At 43.5% G+C, this 20,353-nt stretch overlaps 1 protein-coding gene and 2 long non-coding RNA genes across 4 annotated transcripts in view; 2 read left to right on the top strand and 1 right to left on the bottom strand.

Annotated features, from left to right (window-relative positions):
- The first annotated feature begins 5,251 nt into the window (after positions 1–5,251).
- RBM24 (RNA binding motif protein 24) lies at positions 5,252–16,546 on the top strand. The gene is made up of 4 exons (XM_083826833.1): positions 5,252–6,299; positions 6,835–6,958; positions 8,020–8,074; positions 14,430–16,546. Exons 1-4 carry the CDS (start codon positions 6,132–6,134, stop codon positions 14,755–14,757), a joined length of 675 nt encoding a protein of 224 aa, XP_083682959.1. The 5' UTR covers positions 5,252–6,131; the 3' UTR covers positions 14,758–16,546.
- LOC310895441 overlaps positions 11,316–20,353 on the bottom strand; it is a 31,134-nt gene continuing 22,096 nt past the window's right edge. The window contains exon 3 of the long non-coding RNA XR_014580691.1: positions 11,316–17,994. This is a non-coding gene — a long non-coding RNA (uncharacterized lncRNA). The remainder of the gene's footprint in view (positions 17,995–20,353) is intronic.
- On the top strand, positions 18,130–19,073 carry LOC310895440. 2 transcript variants are annotated; one of them, XR_014580689.1, is made up of 3 exons: positions 18,130–18,202; positions 18,305–18,467; positions 18,839–19,073. It is a non-coding gene; the product is annotated as an uncharacterized lncRNA (long non-coding RNA). The 2 variants fall into 2 exon arrangements; XR_014580690.1 differs by lacking the exon at positions 18,130–18,202 and having other exon boundaries at positions 18,228–18,467.

The raw sequence follows: 20,353 nt of genomic DNA, 5'->3' as shown, positions 1-20,353 counted from the left end.
CTTTATGGGCTTAGTTTGTCATCTCTCCCAGGAATGCTCTACATATACACCCCTCTTTCCACATGTTCTCACTGCTTGCCTGAATTGTCAGACTTCCACGAGTGGCATCACTACTGCAACATTTGGAGGACATAGGAATAAGTATCTTTCTTCCACACTTGCATTCCAAAGCCACAACCTGATCCCTAGCAGTGATTCAACCCAGTGACCCCTTCCAAAACACAAAACAAATATTATCACAAGCACCTGAGATAATCACTGTGGTGTACTTGCCCACAGAACTCACTGCAGGGCAATAAAAGCTGTAGAGTCCTTGCCTTTAAATCTCCAAACCCAACAGTCTAACTGCAAACTTAGTCATATATCCTCATCTCAGGATTCATCTGGCTTCTTCAGTTTCCTGTGGCACCTCCAGGCTCCACAGATGAACTTCGCCCTTCAGGCTTCACTGTGCTGAACCCTGACCCAGAGCGCAAAACCACAAGCCCTAATCAGGCCAGAACATACCTGAGGTGGGTATAATCTGAAGGAACTACCCTTCTGGGGTCTTTGTGGTCACCTCCCTTGCGTTAAGGCTAGCCTAATATTTGGGTTAGGGTACGGTTTAGGAGAGCAGCATACAATTTATTCCTGGGCACCAAAGCGTTCATAACGGTCCTGTATTCACATCCAGACAGTAGAGATCGCCTCCCTTTGGATGAGAGTAGAGTCAAAGTGATAATTAAGACTGAGAAAGAATTGGAAAGAATAAGATATAGGCGGGTGCTGTAGTGCCACATCAGCCCTCTTTTGGTCACAGGATAGTAAGGATCATCCAGCTGAGAGCTGGAGGTCTGTGTTTCTTTTTCATAGGGTATGTAAAAATAAAGACTGACATAAAATAAAGGTTGACAATACTGAATGGACTCGAGTTTGCTGCAGAATGGCAGGGATCACCTCTCTGGAATTTGGGTTAGAATTCCTGAGGTATCCTAAGGCTGAAAATTGCACCCTACATTCTGTGAGGACCACCAAAGTAGGAAGAGGTTTGATGCAGACAGGGCTGAAAGGGTAAAACTGAGTTTTGAGGGGTTGCCCCTTGATAGTAGGGGTTCTCCTCTCGTGTTTGTGTTAGTGATACAGTTAGAGGAAAGAATGTTCTGGAGTATTGTATTTATTTCTGAATTTTACTGGAATTGCCATCCTAAATTGAGGATGCTAATACAGTAGTAAAATGGCTATAGTAGAGCTTAACAGGATACATTTTGATCTGTTAATGGCCAGGGTTAACACCTCTCCTAGTTTTAGAAAAGAGAATGTGTTAGCCTGACAGAGTCGGAAAAAAACCTGCTTTGGATCACAGCAGTAATAATTCTTGTGTTAAGGCTACAGTTAGTGTTCATTTTAGGGGCAAGCTAAGGTTTGAGGGAGAACTGGATGGAGAATTATGACCATCTTAATCCTTTATGAAATATCAAACAAGAAGGGGGATGGTACTAGTAAAATTGGACACTTTTAAATTAAACTGTGGCTAGATTGAAGATTGGGATTAAGGTGTGTGAGAAATGAGTTTACAGAACTGTCATTCTACAACCACTGGGTTGCAAAGGCTGTGGTCCTGTTGGTAGTTTCAGTTTAAGGTTAGAAAAAGGAAAAGCAAGGACTGCTGATATTGTATATGAATCCTGCAGGAGCCACTGATATAGGATGAGGCTAGTCCACAGGAAAATCTAATGGGCAACAGCTTGGTCTTGGATGGTTGTGCTGACTCTCCTGAGTCAAGGCTAGTGTTAGGATTGAGAGTCGACAGAGCAGGTGTTGGAGCACTGAGTTTATTTCAGAATTCTGTGGGAACTATAAACTAAGTTGATTGTTGTTCTTGAAAGGAAGAGGTTATATGGAATGGGTGATAGCTACTTTCTAGGACACAAGCAGTTGAAGATCTGTTGTCATTTCTTCTGTCTGCAAGAGCCACCAAAAGCTAACCCTGACCAAACCCTTAGTGTCCTGTCTGCCACAAAAATATCTTAAACTCATTACAGCACCACTCTTCGTATTGATGCTGATTAGCTTATTAACACCTGTTGCCCAGAACCCTAATACCCAAAATTATGGTCAGGCCCATCACTTCTGCCCAGACAAGAGTGCCCATACCCTAATCACTCCTGAAAGTATTTGTGCCCTTCCACACACCCTGACTCTTCCAAGGGACAGCCAGAAAGCCATCCCCAGTTCTCCTTAACCCTAACCGAGCTCTGATCAACAGCCCCTGTTGGTATTCATCCTTGTGAACTCTGCGCAGGATTAAGCTAGGTAACAGAATCAAGAATGGAGGAGAATTACAGCTACTGTGCAGAAAAGCAGAGGCTTGAGGAGCTAGGTTTACTGTTGGCTGGGAGACAGCTCCTGCAAAGGCTGTATGGGTCTAGAAAAGGATCGCTGCACTCTAGGTAAACAGACCAAGGATGAGAATAGGAAAATGAGGATAATTAGCCTAGGATTTAAGGTATGATCAGGAAGAAAGAAGAGATTCAGCTATTAGGAAGATAGATGGAGTAGAAAAGACGATGGAGTAGAGAAAGCAGAAACAGTACTGGCTGTGAAAAAAATCAAGAAAGCTTTGCTTGACTAAATTTTAAAGTCATGATTAAAACAGGTGTGGGACACAACAGGCTGAAGATGTATTTTTTTTCTTGTGGAGTCTGTAGGTCTGCAGCAGTAGAGTTGTAGGGCAGTATAAGTCAATTGCCGTGGGGGCTACCCTTCTTTGTTGAAGGCTGTGGTTGGTTGGTTGGAATCACATCTGCGCCTTAGGAGAGAAGGACCAGAGAAGGCTTGTTCATTACAGGAACCTGTAAAGCTGCCAAAATTGTAAGAAGATTGGTGACATCTGAGGGAAATCAGCTGTGTTTTTTTCATTAAAACATGCTTCCTGGACCTCAAGTTAATGATGTAACTGCGGCTGTGTTTTGATTTGCAACATAAGGATTCAGGCTAGTGTAAGGTCTGCCTGATGAACCCTAGCTAAATGTAAGAAGTACACCCTTTATTGGGATATAGATATGAAAAGTTAAGTTTTGTTTCTGCATCCTGGAAGACAGACTGTTTTAGGTTGGGTCAGTCAAAACCACCAATCTTCCACTTAGGCTCAATTTTTTATTGGTCTGTGGATACAATTTGGAACTGGTGGGACTGATCAGCTCTATCTATTGCCGCAGGATCTATGGGCTAGAAGACTGGGAAGAGGACTACCACCAGCCTGGGTAGATGCATCACACTTAAAACTGTGGGCAGGGAAGAATTTCTTGAATGACTATGCTAGAGGTAGGCATAGGTTACTGAGTTTTACAGCAGGCAGCTGTGGGTTTGGAGAGGGAACTTGGACACGGGGGATGGGAAGAGGACTTAGCTGTCAATGTGGGATCCAAGATTAAAGATATTAAGGCAGTTCAGATGTTCTGTTTATCCCTGGAATCCATAAAGTCTGCAGGTCTCGTATGAGCATCTTACCATTGACAGTATGAAGTCATTCATAAATTACGGTAAACAAACTGTATTTGTTACTGGATTCCAGGGGCAAGTTAATCTGAGAATTGATTTCTGAAAGCCACTCTATTGGACAAGATATGATGATGTGTTTTGTGCCAGAAGGAAACTTTGTGGCTGAAGATCTGCTAGCATTAGGTGACTGTAGAAGGCAGATGATATTTGGTAAACGGCTGATGTAGTTAGCCATAAGAGATCAAGCTATGGCAAGTGAGGATTGCTGGGCAAGAGAATAAAAATGTGTTTGGGATGAAAGAGGCAAATTCCTCTATACAGCTGCAATGCAGTTCTGGGATAGCCAAGAGTTGCTTTTCTGGCCTAAATGCAGGAGTTTGTGTAATGACTGCAAAACGAGGTTTATTCACCTTTCCTGCAGACACCACAAGACAAGCAGGAGTGCTGGGCACAGAAAGGAACAGGGAATGTGATGGGCTGTGCTTGGTTTTAGGCAAAGTTCATCCTTTGGGCCCACAAGGGGCTGAGAAGTTAATTGTACTCATAAGTGGTGTGTGCTGTAGTGCTCTGGGGAGTACGGACACCTTTAGTTGGGCTACTGTTTAAGTTCAGGTCACTGGGACAGAGTTTAAGGTTACGATTAGCCCTCGGAGCAGAAGTGGCTAGAGTGTCAGGTTTAACACAATGTTCCAGACCAATATGAGAACTATGCTGGGAGAAGTTTTTGGGCAGAGTTAGCTGGCCTAACTGGATTCAGGCCAAGGTTAAGGGCTTGGCATTGCAGGAACCGAAAAGCAACATTTACATCTGGACCACAGAACCACAGAATGGTTAGGGTTGGAAGGGACCTCTGGAGGTCATCTGGTCCAAGACCTCTGCTCAAGCAGGGCCACCCAGAGCAGGTTGCCCAGGACAATGTCCAGGCATCTTTTGAAGATCTCCGAGAAGGGAGACCCCACAGCCTCTCTGGGCAACCTGTGCCAGCGCTCCATCACTCACACAGCACAGAAGTGCTGCCTGGTGTTTAGACAGAACCTCCTGTGCTCCATTTTGTGCCCCTGGCCTCTTGTCCTGGCACCGAGTATCACTGAAAAGAGCCTGGCTGTGTCTTCATTGCATCCTCCCATCGGGTATTTATGCACATTGATAAATTCCCTCTGAGCCTCCTCATTTTGAGGCTGACACATCCCAGCTCTTTCAGCCTTTTATATCTCAAGATCCTGCTAGCGTTGCTAGGCTTGAATCTCAGTTAGTGTTAACATACTAACCCCAATGATTTAATCTGGATAATCTGAAGGCTCAGGTAGGGTCTGGGGCTAGTTTTAGTGACAGCATGGCCTAGGTATTGTACAGGCCTTAGAACTAGGACAAAGGCTGCTGAAAAAAATCAGATGGGCCAAGGTTAGAAATGGGGCAAGCAGGGCCCGAGTCTAGGGGTAAGTGTTGTCATTGTGGTTAAGGTTTGGTACTGGAGGGGCTGAAAAGTTTTGTCAAAGCCCCTTCTGCAAACTGGTGCACTCTTTTTTACAAGGGACTCCACAGGAAAAAGTCCAACAGCCAGAAGCACTAGGAGAAGGAGGAAAAAGAGACACGAGCACTTATCAAGACTCTGTGACCACAAGGGAATGGCCCAGAAGCCTATACACATGTACACATCTGTTTTCTCCAATCCTTAACCTTCCTCCCATCCTTCCTGCCTCCCTGTGAGCCTCCCTCCCCCCCAGCTCCCACAGTCCTCCATGTCACACAGGCCTCCTCTCTTTTGTTCCTCTGTGCCCTTCCCAGTTTTTGTTCCTCTGTGTCCTTCCCAGCCGCTGCACAGGGCAGGGGCAGCCAGAGGAGGGAAAGACGAGGGGAGCAGCTTCACCAATTTCTCTCGCCCTGTGCCCGGAGCAACAAAGAGCGACCACCACCGCCCCAGCGCCCAAGCTTTGCCCCCCTGGGGGCACAGGGCCGAGGGGCTGGGGTCTCAGCCCTGCCTGCAGCTTGGGGTGCAACCACGCGATGCTCGCAGCGGTGACCCCCCCGGACCCCCCTCAGCCACCCGAGCCCGGGGCGAAGCCAAGCCGCGCTCGGGCGGCTCGCAGCCCCCCCTGGGGCGCCCCCTTCCCGGAGCAGCCCCTCGCCCGGGGGTCCCGGCGTGCGGGGGGCATCCAGCTGTTGCCGCCAGCTGTGTGCCAGCCCCGGGAGGGCCGGCCTGCCGCCGTCCCCGCCCCTGCGAGGAGGAGGAGGAGGAGGAGGAGGAGGAACCGAGAGTGCCCGACCCGGTGGCTTTTAGGGGGGGGAGGCCCCGCGCTGCCGTGCTGCTGTGCTGTGCGCTGCTCTGCCCTGCCAGCCGCTGCTCCTGCCGGCTCCCGGTGCCTCTCCTCCTCCTCCTCCTCTTCCTCCTCCTCCTCCTCCTCTTTTTCCTCCCGCTGCCGACCCCGGGAGCCCCGGAGGCTGCGGGACTGCGATCCGGAGGGAGGAGGAAGCTGCGAGAGGGACTGGCCCCGTAGCCGGGTGCCGGGGGGAGCCGGGAGGGCCGGGAGAGAGGGGGCCGACGAGCCGGGAGCAGGGGGCGCGGAGGAGAGGGGCTCACCGGCAAGCAGGGGGCTCGCCCCGGCGGCCACCCGTGGGTGCGGAGCGCGGCGCCCCGCGGGGCCGGGCGGAAGATGCACACGACGCAGAAGGACACCACTTACACCAAGATCTTCGTCGGGGGGCTGCCCTACCACACCACCGACTCCAGCCTGCGCAAGTACTTCGAGGTCTTCGGCGACATCGAGGAGGCGGTGGTCATCACCGACCGGCAGACCGGCAAGTCCCGGGGATACGGCTTTGTAAGTGCCGGGCTGCGGGGGGGCAACGGGGAGCGGGGCCACAGCTGCGGGGGGCTTTGCTTCCCCCTCCTCTGTTAGTTTTCTTCTTTTTTCTCTTCTTTCTCTCTCTCTTTCTCTCTCCCTCTCTCTTTCTCTCTCCCTCTCTCTTTCTCTCTCCCTCTCTCTTTCTCTCTCTCCCTCTCTCTTTCTCTCTCCCTCTCTTTCTCTCTTTCTCTCTTTTTTCTCTCTTTCTTTCTCTCTTTCTTCCTCCTTCTCTTTTTCTTTCATTTTCTTTCTTTTTCCCTCCCGGCCGAGGCGTGAAGCTTGGGGAATCTCCTGGCTCCTGGCTGCCCCGCCGGGGCGCCTGCTGCTCCCCGATACGGCCGCTCCGGGGGTTATCTGCCCGGCGGGCTGCCGCCAGCGGCGCCCGGCCCGTGCCCTCCACCCCTCAGCCCCTCAGCCCACTCCCCTAAGGGTGGCCGGGGGCTGCTGAGGGTTGGGGGCTGCCCCACTACCACCCACCGTGCACATAACCCACGCACCCACCCCTCCCCAGGTCACCATGGCTGACAGAGCCGCTGCAGAGAGAGCCTGCAAGGACCCCAACCCCATCATCGACGGCAGGAAAGCCAACGTCAACCTGGCGTACCTGGGCGCCAAGCCGAGGATAATGCAGCCAGGTGAGGATGTGGCCCCCCACGGCTTGTCTGTGTGCGCCTGAGGTTTCTGCAGGCAGTGAAGCTTTTAAAAGGTCGTGCCGTCCTGCATGTCCCTCGGGTGTGCTTTGGTTTCGGTTTTTGAAGGCAGCGTGTAGGCACTTTGCTGGCTATTCGCTACACAAGCCCTGTTTAAACGCCAAAAGCAATCAGGACTGACATATCTGAAGTTCTCCAGGAAGATTTCCACAGCTCGGACACTTCAGTGGTTATTCCCACTGCAGGGAATGTGGTGGCGCTGACCATTTACAGTATCGCTGCAGGGAACGATCGGCCTAGGGATGAATCGCTTCCAATGTGTGCGGTCTTATTAATACAAACAGTAACTTAAAGCAAAGTCCCGAGGCAGATGGGAGCTGTTAGGCAAAGTTTAAAATGAAACGGCTCTTCCTAAGCCCACATCTGAGCCAGTGTGATGTCCTGTCCAGTTCCCAAACTTCGCACCGAGAGAGCTGGGAACGCAGAGTGTGTGCACACTGTTGCTCTAAAGGAAGCTGCTCTGAATTCCTGCGTGCTTAGCCCGAGGAACACTCTTGTGAGTAATTTAGTGCCCACAAAGGAAAGGGGGGAGTTCATTATGCTTGGGCAGCATTTGAAGAAGAGAAATGAAGTTAGGATTTGACCCCCATGTTCAGTCCTCATGTGCAGAGAGGGCTCAAATTTGATTCTGTTGAAAGTACACAAATACTGTATCATCCTGTGGGGGCTGGCATTAAGGACCAGGCTGGAGCACAAAGTAAGAAGTTAATGAAAACTCTGTGCTCATTGTTTAGCCAAAGTCATTCTTCTGAACATCTCTATGAAAATGCACATCACTGTTTTAATTTCTGTATGCATGTGTGTGTTTGTGTGTATGGGTTGATATATTTTGCTTTCTAATCTGTGGTTCTACAGCCTTACAGGCATCGTCAGTGGAGGTTGTTGGTGAAGGCTGTTACTCTGTGTTTGTGTGCGTGTGCGTGTACAGCATAAACAAGTAGCAGAAGAACACTCATACAGAGAATGTGATGTGTTTTTGTTGGTAGGTTTTGCCTTTGGTGTTCAGCAGCTTCATCCAGCTCTTATACAGAGGCCTTTTGGGTAAGTCTGTTCAATGGGACCTCAAACAGGGGAGGAAAAATCTTTTTTTAAAAAAATAGAAAGAAAAAGTATGATCCTTGAAGGCCTCTTGCAGTAGCAGCCTTATAAACTCACCAGCAATACTGAAGCTCTCAGACTTGCAAACGTATGCCCGTAGATGTGCTCACCGTGTTGGTAATGTTCTGAATGCGGTAGCCGAGTCAAGTTGTGTGGGACGTGTCCCTTCCACCTAAGCAGTCCAGTCCCGTATGACCCTATGATAAAACAAGGAGGTATGACTTTATGCAAGATTGCTGTGCCCCGTTTCTCGTTTTTCAGCTTGACTCAATGTTATTTATCTCTTTCTAATCTGACAGGGATCGTTTACAGTTAAGATAACTGATCAGAAGGATATGATGATAAGAGGTGGAATAGTTCTGTTTGGAATTAAACTCTGTAACCAGTAGACTCAAACACAAACAAGCTAAAATGGTGATTAACGATGCATGTATGTTTTTTTCATATAGTCAATAGACCTCCGTGTGCTTTTTTATTTATTTATTACAGTAATGAAGTGGTGTTGATAGCTAAACTGTGTGCTTTTATTTACTTGAAAGAGCTGTAGTGAAAGTTTTTTGGGGGGGTCTTTTTAATTTTGTTTTTGTTGTTGAGGAGTGACTTTGCCATGGGGAGCAAAGGGCCTTTTTTTGTTTCCTTGCTTTCAAGCTGTAGCTTGTGACTTTTTTAACCTTATTTTGTAGTGAGTGCTAAATCGTGTGACTTCTTGATTTTTAAGTAAATCAACATATTGCTTGCATGTTCATAATTTTGGGGGTTTTGTTCTTGGGAGGGGTGTGGAGCTCCTTATTAACAATGTGCGTCCATTTGGGCTGTCTAATTGGAGATTTTTTTTTCTTCACTCTGACTTTAATAAATAGCATATTTCTCCTTTACTCGAATATACTATCCCTAAGTATTTCTAACTCTTGCTTCTTATAGGCATATAATTAGGAGGTGAGGTCTGCTTTAAACTTCCCATACAGTGTCACTTCACTAATGCACACTGGCTGAGAGGCACATCGCAAAATAATGCATTTTGCTAATTAATGAGTAAGCTAACAATAAAGTAGGGAAAATGCGTCACAAATGTATTTTGTTTATTTGACTAGAAAAGCTAGAATAGTGCACCTAGCTGTTACTAAGCAAGAACAGCTTCTCAGTTCATCTATAGGTAAAGTTCCTGTCCTCAAAACTGTAGGAAGAAGTTTTCCTGAATACTTTATGTACTCTTAAAAGAGAATGTTTGTTCTTCGGAGACACTTGGAGAGGTTGTGGAAAACTTTGTATTTTTTTTTTCTTCTTCTTCATCTTCCTATAATTTTCCTCTGCTGTATTTTGTTTGACTGCTTTGAAGCGTGAGGAACCAACAGTGTATATGCAGCGATCAGTTTATGATGCCTGCACTAAGGTAGGCAGGAGGTGGAGTGTGCTGTCTGCAGAGCTGCTCAAGCACTGGTGCTCAGAAGACCCAGTGGACTGCCCGGGGATCAGCCGTGGAGAGGCTATTTTCTGAGCACAGCAAAAAGAAGGAGACCCTGTGCACTCCCTTGCTTCAAGGGCTGTGCAAATATAGGGCTCCTTCTTGCTTTACTTACCCTGAGCCTTTAAGGTCACTTAAATCTTGTTCAGGTCAGGGAAATTCTTCCAGCACGCTGAATAAGGTTTTATTTCTAATGCAATGTATATAAATCTGAAGAAAAGGAACATTAGTCCCATGGTAGTGTGTATATCAAATTGGTCATTTTTAATTCTTGGGTTCTGCCATTCTTTTGCTATGTGCAAACAAAGGAGATTATTAACCCTGCTTCCCCCTCAAAATTTCCAGTAACCTGTGTCTTTTCTAAAGAATACAGTTTGGATTAGGAAGAACAGCATTTGTTAGGATGAATTAACACCTTCATTCTATTTTTTCCTTGAGAATAAAGTGGGGTTGTTTCGGTGCTTACTTTCATCTATTTCATCTAAGAGTTCACTCGTAGAGGATGTTGCATGGATTGCACTGAAATATGTAGTCACCTTAAAGCCTTTCTTCTTCCTGTGCAGTTGCACTTTGAAAAAGTACACTTTACTAATACGCTGTGTTAAACAGGTTGTAGTGATGAATCACTACCAACACTCTGCTAATCCATACATAAAAGCACCAAACATTTTGTTTTTATTTTTTTCCTACCAGAGTGCAAGTTAGTGAGGTGCAGCCATGCTCTGGCATGGTCAGCAGTGTTTTGTTACGATTTCCTACCTACCAAGCAAGAAACTGAAGATAATTGGATTATGTTACATTATTTTACTGAGAAGATACAGTAAGGACAATATTCTGAATTAAGTACAACATTATTGAGGTGGAGGGAGCCAGCAACTAGATTAGCTTCAATGCACGAAGCATTTAAATTCTGGGAATTCTTCTTTATTCAGTACTGCAGAGACCAACTCATCCACCAATTAACATTTCACCCTGCTCTTTAAATTCAGCATCTATCTTATTGTTGGTGTGTTTCCTAGGAAGCTGTTTGATCACAGGACTGGTTATCTATACAGCTCTGTTTTCAGGATTGTTTATTAAAATACTATCTCTGAATTCAATAGGAATTTATGGAGGGGGAGGATGACTTTGCCTCCTAAAATAGTTTTTCTCATTTTGCTTTTGTAATTTTTACTTTAACATTGATGGAAAAATACAAGGTTATGCAGAGGCACTGGTGCAGGTGATGACTTGTCCTGTTGGAAATTTTTTTCCCCTCTTTTTATTGTCTAAAACGTGTATCTCACTCAAAATGAGAACATTCTCTTAGTTTTTAGTTCAGACCCAAGTTAAATCCCAAGTTAATAAATTTATTATCAAATGGTTAGCTGATACTACCTGCCTTCTATGAATTAGGCAATTCAGCCTTCCTTAAGAGAGAAGGAAATGCCTTCTCTTGAGTTTGTGATCAAAAGATCTGTATAATATTAGACTACTGATAATCTGGAGCTAGGGAATGAAGCCACAACAGTCAAAAGTTAACCTGCAGAATGCTAAATGTCCTCTTACTGTTACCAGACACAAATTTAAAAGGAAGGATGTCAAGGGTCTTGTATCTCTTGATGCTTCTGTATCCTATTCCTGCACTCAGGAAACCTGTTCATTGACTAAAATCTACTCTCTATGCTTACAAAACCTGATGATGGTCCAGAGCAAAACATTTCTGTCCAAGTTAAATAACTACTTTCTCAAGAATGTAATGTTGAGAGTCACTTATGTGTTACTACCGATGAATTTCTGTATGACACAGCTTTCTGCATTAGTCTAGAAAGTCCTTTCTTTCCTTTGAAACAATTAGCTGTCATTTTATTATCACTTACAGGATTGTATTCGGAGGTCTTAGTAAAACACAAACCTGTTAAAACAACAATGAAAGTCTTAAGGCATGTGGCAGGAGCGTATGCCATTTCATTTTGAATATCCCAAAGCTACAGTTACTGCTAAAGTTAAATGTGGCTTTCCTTTGCTTTTAGTGCAAAAGCTTAAAACAACAAATATATGTTGCAAAATAAAAACTACAGCCAGGAAAGAATGCTTAAACCACATACAATTCTCACACACTTAATTTCAAGAACAAAGCAGCAGCTTTTATTTAAAATTAATGAGTCTAAGGATATCCAGCCTAATTGGAAATTGCTTTTTCAACTTTTGACCTGGCAGAGCATTAAAAGCAGTGAGGTTCTGAATGGCTGAGGTCTACATGTGCTGGCCTCTGCAGAAGGTAGAAATTTACTTTGGCCATATAAAGCCGTTTTACTCGACTCAAAACAGTTGCAGCATGACAGATGATCAAAAATAGCCCCACTGCAGCTTACGCTGTCAATCACCATGTGTGAAATGGCATGGTGGTGAGGAGCCTGCACAGGGTTTATGTTTATTGTAGGGTAAGACGTGGCAAACAGATAATGTTTCATAACTTCAACACCTGTTATTTTCTTGGCTTAATAAAACAAGTCACAAGAGTTTAAGTGGGAGCACATGTATCTTTCCGTCTTGTTCAAGGATACGGTAGAGTGTCCTAATGTCCTAAGAAAATCTTAGTAACATCAATTCGAGACAACACAAGCACCTAGATAAGCTCTCTTATTGTATCCCTTCTGTTGGAATTATTCTGTCTCATCAATGCCGTATGTAACAAGTACTGTGATGTGATGTTAAATGGACTCTTACATGATGCAGAAAAGGCTCTCACTGACTTAAAATTTGTTCTTGTTCCTCTTTACTTAATACTTAAGAAACATGGTGTTTTATTTGTTAGGATTGTGCTTGGCTGGTGACCAATGCAAAATGCTTGTTTTTGCTCATCCATTTCGGATGGAGAGCTCAGGTAATGATGTATATTTAAATGCACAGAGCCAGCTTAAGTATGCTTCAAATGCACTTCTGGCTAATCACTTCATAAATGAGGTGAGTTTTAAAAACCCAACTTACTGTTTTGTTTTATGTTTTCTTTCCCTCCCCACCCCCTATTTGTCACTCTCATTTTTTTCATTTCTCCCTTCACACAGTAGGACATGAATTCCGTTGACATGTTGGGTTTTTATGATTGTGGTGTTCATGTTGTGGTGTCATGTTCTGAAACACGGCAACTGCAAACTCCTCTCTGCTAGCGCTCTTATTCACTCCACTGAGCTCTTTTTCTCCTAAAAAGAAAACGGGGCTGTTCCGAAGTCTGGTTATCACGTATTTTTAACTGTGGTTTGCTGCGAATCTAGTTGTCAGTGTCCCTTCTGATGGAAATGTTTCCTTGTTGACCATTTAAGTAGTTCTTGAAGTTAATTTAAAAATTAAACAAACAAAAACCTTTCAATTAAAACTTGCATTTGGAGGACAGATTGTACCATTGCAATTTGCATCTGTGCTTACAGTGCACTAAAAGTTTTATGCAGTCTTTCGAGTTCTGTGTAAAGGTAAATAAAAAAAAAATTCAGTATCAAATAGTAGTAAATTTGCACAAGCAGTTTTTCATGGACTTATAAAGATTCACTCTCTGGCACTGAGTTCCATGCATGAAGGACTTCCCTGTGGAAATTCAGATGTGAGACAGGACTATGAATGTAAAATGAAAATTATGTTAGATGTGTTATTTCTAAAAATTGTATTATATGATAATACACGACTATGAGATGAATTTATATGTATTCTTGTATGCTAAAACAATGATATGACCAGTTTTCAAAACTGAAGGGCTAAGTAAACAAGCCAAGGAAGCAAGTTTTGTGACTTGGAGAAGACGGGAAAGTGTGTGTACTGATCTGTTCAGAATGGTTATTGCTTAAGCCATAAATCTGTGTTTTTGTTTTTGTTTTTGCTTTTGTTAAGCACCAGATCTATTTAGACTTAATCCTATGCCCACCTCCCAAAAAACTCTATGCTGTATGTCTTGCATAGAAATAAACAAGCTGGCACAAAACAGAACATCAGTGGCCTGATAATCAAACAGGTTTGACCCTTGTGTCCTTATGAACTTTATAGAAGTGTGATGCACATGTACTTAGGAGTCACTGTTATGGATTTTAATAGCATCTATGTAGCTTCCCCTCAATGGCCTCTTGTGACGGAGTGAGCTGCACTATAGTTCGTTTGGAAAGTGTGATTCTTGCTGTGTTTACCACACTTGTGAACTTTATTTAAACTCCTTTGTCGCCTGTGTTGTTTTTTTTTTTTCTTATTTTTAATAAGGGTGACTGAGGTTGCAGAGAAATTAATGTGTGCTGAGTCTGCATAGCAACTTAAGTAGGGTTGCCACAATACACTCGTCTTTCCTGCCCCCCCGAGAAGACTTTACATAAAATCAGGGTTAAACCGTTTTGTTGCCTTATTGGCTATTGTCAAACTCATTACGGTGACGCTGTCAAACTGCTCAGTTACTAATAATAAGAGTACTCACAGGAAATAATTTCACTAAGAGTCAAGTAGTTCAGTGAGGAGCAGCATAAAAAAAAAAACACGCTTGTAGGTGTTTTGAAAAACATACTGCAATCAAGCTTACTCCTTTAGAGTTGCCTTAAAAGTGACATCAGCAATCCTGGTCCTTCTAAAGGTTTTAATAGCATTACTTGTATTATCCTCAAGCGACATTAAACACTCCTGTTTGTCAGCTAGAATGCTGTGCTTTGGAGCAACACACCTCTTTGGGCCAGCGATCAGATAATTGGTCCGTTCAGCCCTGTTATTGTGGCAACCCTATGCACATAACAACAACTAAATTGAGTTTGTTTTAGTTCGGAGTATGGATGTGACGCTTAGGCGCTGACTCGCCTACCACCTCTGACTCCCTCTCCCATCTTTCAACAGGATCCCTGCTCACTATGTCTATCCACAGGCTTTTGTGCAGCCCGGAGTGGTAATTCCCCACGTGCAGCCCGCAGCAGCCGCTGCTTCCACTACACCCTACATCGACTACACCGGAGCTGCGTACGCCCAGTACTCGGCCGCCGCGGCCGCCTATGAGCAGTACCCGTACGCCGCCTCGCCAGCTGCCGCCGGGTACGTGGCGGCGGGGGGCTACGGCTATGCGGTGCAGCAGCCCATCACCGCAGCAGCACCGGGGACGGCCGCTGCGGCCGCTGCGGCTTTTGGCCAGTACCAACCCCAACAGCTGCAGGCAGACCGTATGCAATAGCAGATGGACTCCTGAAGGAAGCTCGCTCTTTCTCTTCCTCTTTTCGGCCTTCCAGTATAAGTAGTTGTTCAGAGACAATTGATGTTAACTAAGGAGCTTTAAGGAAAGCGATGCTATTGCGAAACTAAAGAATTTTGTTCCACTGTCTTCATACAGTATGCATCCAAATCATGTTGTTAGAGGGGAGGGGTAGCGTGGCATGTCTAGTTTCAAGTAGCAATCCCGAAGAAAATGGCAAAAAAAAAATACTGTACTGTCATGAAAGAGTGGCAGAGTAGCAATGGGACTTCGTATTTTAAAACAAACAAACAAACAAACAAGAACCAAAAAAGCAAAGGTGTATTTTTTACAGTATCAGGGAAGCAAAACTGCCTTTTATAAGTGAGAATATGGTACTCAAAAAGTTTGAACCAGGGGAAAAAACTGAGTCAGCAATATGTAACCTTTATCCATTTTAAGAGGAAACAAGCTTAAAGCACTGATCGTCCTTTGTAGCTTTCAGAAGCTGTCTTCGTGAGATAGCATCTTCCCACTGTTTCACTAATGGGCATCGAACAATCCGAGGAAGATGGCCTGCTAGTAAGATGGCGGACAGGCACCAAAGTTATTTTCTTATCTGTCCTCTGGATGAGTGGAACTATGGAGCAAGTGATGTGGAAGTAAGGGGTGCAACAGCTGTAGAGACAATCAATAACACAGACAGTTCTGGACAGAACACATCACTCGTGCTCATGTGATGAGCTTGTCACATCCTAATCCCTCGCCCCATCCTGTTTCACTTTTGGGAAACTTTAACTGCTGGTGTCAGCTATTCTGATTCTAAAATAGGATCAGCCCTTTACTACAACAGCCTTCTCTTTCTATTTATTGCATCTGTTCGTAACTTGTGAATAAAGGCAGGATGAAGCTTAATGAATTAAAACCTTTAAGAACTGTTTTAAGGGAATTTTCTTTTCTGAAACCATTTGTACAATTTTAATATCTATTTCAGGATTATATTTAAAATATTTATTAGTGAACATACAGTACACAAGGCAACTTTTGTTATCAAGACTGCAGTTCTTGAAGGGTTAATGGTATGTGATTTATACTGTGCCTTAATTGTTATGCTATTTAAAAAGAAATATTTATTTTGAAAGTTTTACTATGCTGCGCTCTAAAGAAAGCAACTTTAGATGTGACACTGTAAAATTATGTATTCATCTCATGGCATAAATTATTTAGTAGGGTTAGATGTAGCATATTAAATATTAACCTAATTAACTAAGGATTTTGACTTGGATTTATTTAAATTCAGTAAGTGCACTGTATGAGGGTACTCTTAAATTAACACTTTTTTAGGTTTTTACATAAAATATTGCTAGTTCATTCTTTTTCCCTCTGATAGATGTCCATGTAGACCTCTCAAATACATTAGCGCAGTTTTCTCACTCATCTGTATGTAGACTGACTATTTTTCCCTTTGCTAGGAAATGCTGCTTTACATTGTCCTGTGAAACTACAATACTTGCAATTTTTATTCTTGACCGAAATGGAATTTAGTATTTTACACTGTATTGGATTTTTTTATACTTGAACAATTTCATACAAGGGAAGACAGGATAGCATTTTTATGGACTTTATCCAATGTCACTGGATTTATTTTAAGTATTCTGAATACTAGCCAGTGTTATAATGTAGACATGACTCTCCTGTGCATATTATTTATTCAGTATGTATATTGCTTTAAAACATTTCAGATCTTTTAATCTATTCACTCGTATTAAAAACAATAAAAAAAATTGTCGCATCCTGTCTGTTGAAGTTTTTTGCTCAAGTTGTCTTAGATCTTGTCCAGCTAAAATTAGGGGGGCAACCTTTTACGTAATTTTCCTGGTGCATGGAGGAAACATATGCAATGACTTTAAATGCAAAGATAGATGTAAACTGTACTAAACGGAGGAAATTCTACAGAGAACATCCACCCTAAGAGTCATCATAAAGTAATCGAGAGTGCAGGGGACTTTAGGAGGTCAGCTAATCCAGCTCAGGTTGCTTATACCTTTGTCCAGCTGGGTCTTAAAATCCTCCAGGCAGACAGCACAACCCCTCTGGGTGATCTGTTCCGCTGCCTATTTGTCCACATGGTATCATTTTTTTTTCCTTATATCTAGCCCAAGCCTCCCGTGTTCGTTTATGATCTTCGCTGCTCATTCTTTGGCAGAGAGCCCAGCCCTATCTTCTCAGCAACCTCCTCTCTAGGAACTGGAAAGTTGCTGTTCTCTTCTGTAGGCTGAACAAGCCCCCTTGCCTGAGCCTCTAAGTCTCATGCTTCAGCCCCAAGCCATCTTGTAGGCCCTCCGATGGATTAATTCAGGTTTATCAACTGCTTTCATGCACTGGGAGACTCCAGACTGGATTCATTCTGCCAGATGTGGTCTAGTGAGTGCTGAGTGAAAGGGAATTATCAATTCACTTGATCTACCACCTGTGCTTCTCTTGATACAGTCTAGCGTCCTTTCGCTACTGCCAGGGTTTGCACTGACAGGGTTCAGCCCACCCCGAGGCCTCCCGTGTGTTTCAGCAGAGCTGTTGCCAAGCCAGTCAAGCCCCAGCCTACACAGGGGGCCAGTCGCTCCAAGATGGAGGATGCTGCATTTGTCCCCACAGAATTTCATGAGGGTCCTGTTGGCCCTGTCCTCCAGCAAGTGTGAATCCCTCTGAGCGGCAGGCCTGGTCTTGAGCATACCAACTTATGCCCTCCATTTAGTATCATCAGTCCACAGCCTGATAATACTGCATCCCGTCTCTTACTCCAGGTCACTGATAAAGATATCAGGGAGGACAGACCCCTGAGGAATTCAGTTTGTAACCAGCTTCCAGACAGAGTGTGAGCCCATTTAAATAACACCCCGGTCAGGATTTTCCCATTTAGGCTGCAACACCCAGAAATGGGTGTGAGGATTCTGTGCAATATTGCACTAAAAGCCTTGTTAAACTCAAGGTAGACAACAACCTCTGCTTTCCCCTCATCCACAGATGAAGTCAATTCATCACAGGAGGTAATCAGGTTCATCTGGCATGATTTACACTTGAAAATCTGTGCTGGCTCTTCCCAGTCACCGCTGTCTCTTTCATGTGCTCAGAAATGACTTCTAAGATGTTTGCACCACGATTGTCCCAGAGACTGACTGTCTGCAGTTCCCTGTATCGTCCTTCTTGCCCTCTCTGGAGATGGGTGCATCATTTGCCTTTCTCCTGTAATGGAAAACCTCTCCTGATCTCCATATCCTTTCAAAGATGATAGTAAGCAGCCTCACAGGGACAGGAGCCAGCTTTCTTAGTACCCTTGGCTGCAGCCCATCTGGGAGGTGAGCAGAAAACCCTTAATAAATGCTCTTTTATACTCTCTTCTGCCATTTCCCCTTCCTGATCTTCACCATAGAAGTTCTGTCTACAGGACATGGTATCAAGTAGTAATTAAAAGCAGATGTCTCTCTGACTGGAAGATGGAGGGCACAGACGGCTCAGGAAAATGTGTGGCATGTTAACCTATTATTTGATCTAGGATAAAGAACATCTTCGTCCTACATGGATACACCCCTGCCAGTGTCCTGGGACCCTCCCCTGCTTCCACATGGAGGTGACAGACACCCCAGGGTGTGGTGTGATGGGGAATGCTCTCTGCCCTGGAGCGGGGTTGCGTTGAGATAAGCCACAACAGGAACAGAGTAAGTTTATGATTCAGTTTATAAAGGTCAACTGCATGCTGGCTCTGTAACTTGACAATTTAAATAACCTCAGTGGAAATGCAAATGTGCAAGTTCCACTAGCAAAGCTAGCTTTGGACATGCAACATGAACACTACCTTATTCTTGCTAAATGTGTAGCTGAACAGACTTCTGTGTATAAAGTATATCTCAATAACACCCCACATACATGAAATGCAAATAGTTCATAGACCAAGACCAATATAAAATAACTGAGAAACAGCAGTACTTAATTTTGAAATGTGAATACTCATCAAAAATGTTAGCATTTTACTTGAGAGATGGCATATATGTAAGTAACAAGTTGCAATTGTGTTGTTTTCAATTTTCAGTTGTGTTTCCAAAACCTTCAACACACATTTTACATGGAAAAGTGACTGGTGCCAAGCTTCTTGCAGAGGGAGGAGAGAAGCTGAAATCAGGAACACCTTCGTTCAGGAATGTGTAGATCAAAGAGGTGTCATGCCTTGAAAGGTTGCATTGATAAGCTGAAGCTGCTAGAATTGCCATTTTTCTGAATGTCTGCATTTACCTAATAACTAATGAACATAATTTGGCATTACTAGAGTTCATTGCACCTAATTTTTATGGGATTTTTTCAAACAAGTGAAATGAAAATACTAGGATTAAAACACGATGCAACCATTCAAAGCATCCTTTAGTCTTGCTATTCAGATGCTGAGCCTCTTCAAACTAAACAATTCCCTACTTCTGCTCAAAACTTTGTAAGAAAAAGCATTCTATTCTGCACCTACATTTTAAGTTTCAAACTGCTTGCACACTTGATTTAAATTGTTTTCAGTTCAATTTCAATTTATTTTCCATTTTTTAGTATACATAAACCTCTAAGCATTGTATTCCAATTGCCAGGTATGTAACTTCATTTTTTTTTTTCCTGTGTGTTTGAATTTCAAACCTTTAGGTGATACTTCCTCAAACTACTAGCAATAAAACAGGCTCTGGGCAAAGTCTAACTGTAAAAAGCTCAGACCTATAGGAAATTTTTTTATGAAAAAAATTATGGGTAAACTGAAGATTATGATGGAATTTTGTAACTTTCATTAAATATCCAGTCCTGTGATACAGTAGGAAGAATAAGATAATGTAAGAAAAGAAAAAAATAAACACCCAGCATGACACTACATTTACTATTACCAAGAAGAGTATATATTACACCCTATTGACTAGCAAGTCTATAAAAAATGCATGCTACAAGCTTACATCCAACTGTTCCAACTACATTCTGAAAACAATAAGGAAATGCTCTTTTAAACTAGTTTATTACTTTCACACCACCATATTACTAGGCATAAGAATCCCATGGCACAGATTTGTTATATTGTTATATACTGCATTTAGTAAAGCCAAGAAAATATCTTAGAGTAGCAGCAACTAAGGGTTTTTAAGAGCTTTGAAAATAGTACAGTTGTAAGTGAATCTACATTTTGCTTACTATGACCAATGATTGGGCCTTGGGGGTTTGCTGTGTTTGTTTGTTTTTTCCCTCCAAAGCCCAGTCAAAAATTGTGAGAACAAATAAGCTTGACATAGTGTCAAAGAGTAAGGAAAAGCTCCAACTATGACTGCATTCAAACATGCAGATATGCACACAGGACAATTATCAGCTTTTCTCAACATGAAGAAAACTAGCTCTGAAACTTTTCCCAGTTCTACATGCCAATTCTGCTGTGATAAGCCATGAATTTGGGCTAGCTTACAGTATCATTATTTTTGACCTAATCACTCTTGGATTAGGGAGGAACCCCCCAAAGTCTGCTTCATCACCAAGCATCTGAAAGTCAAGAGATACAGAAATCCAAATTAATTGGTGAGAGCTCTCTGCGATA

The sequence above is a fragment of the Anser anser genome (genome assembly GCF_964211835.1).
Source record: "Anser anser genome assembly, chromosome: 2".
In the NCBI taxonomy this organism is placed as follows: Eukaryota; Metazoa; Chordata; class Aves; order Anseriformes; family Anatidae; genus Anser; species Anser anser.
This window is presented reverse-complemented; position numbering and strand designations above follow the sequence as displayed.

What these genes read in the sequence shown, in the direction of transcription:
- RBM24 (XM_083826833.1), top strand. Translation starts at nt 6,132, where the DNA reads ATGCACACGACGCAGAAGGACACCACTTACACCAAGATCTTCGTCGGG. An exon ending in AGTCCCGGGGATACGGCTTT is followed by an intron (nt 6,300 to 6,834) that starts GTAAGTGCCGGG and finishes ACCCCTCCCCAG; the next exon opens with GTCACCATGGCTGACAGAGC. An exon ending in CTTATACAGAGGCCTTTTGG is followed by an intron (nt 8,075 to 14,429) that starts GTAAGTCTGTTC and finishes ATCTTTCAACAG; the next exon opens with GATCCCTGCTCACTATGTCT.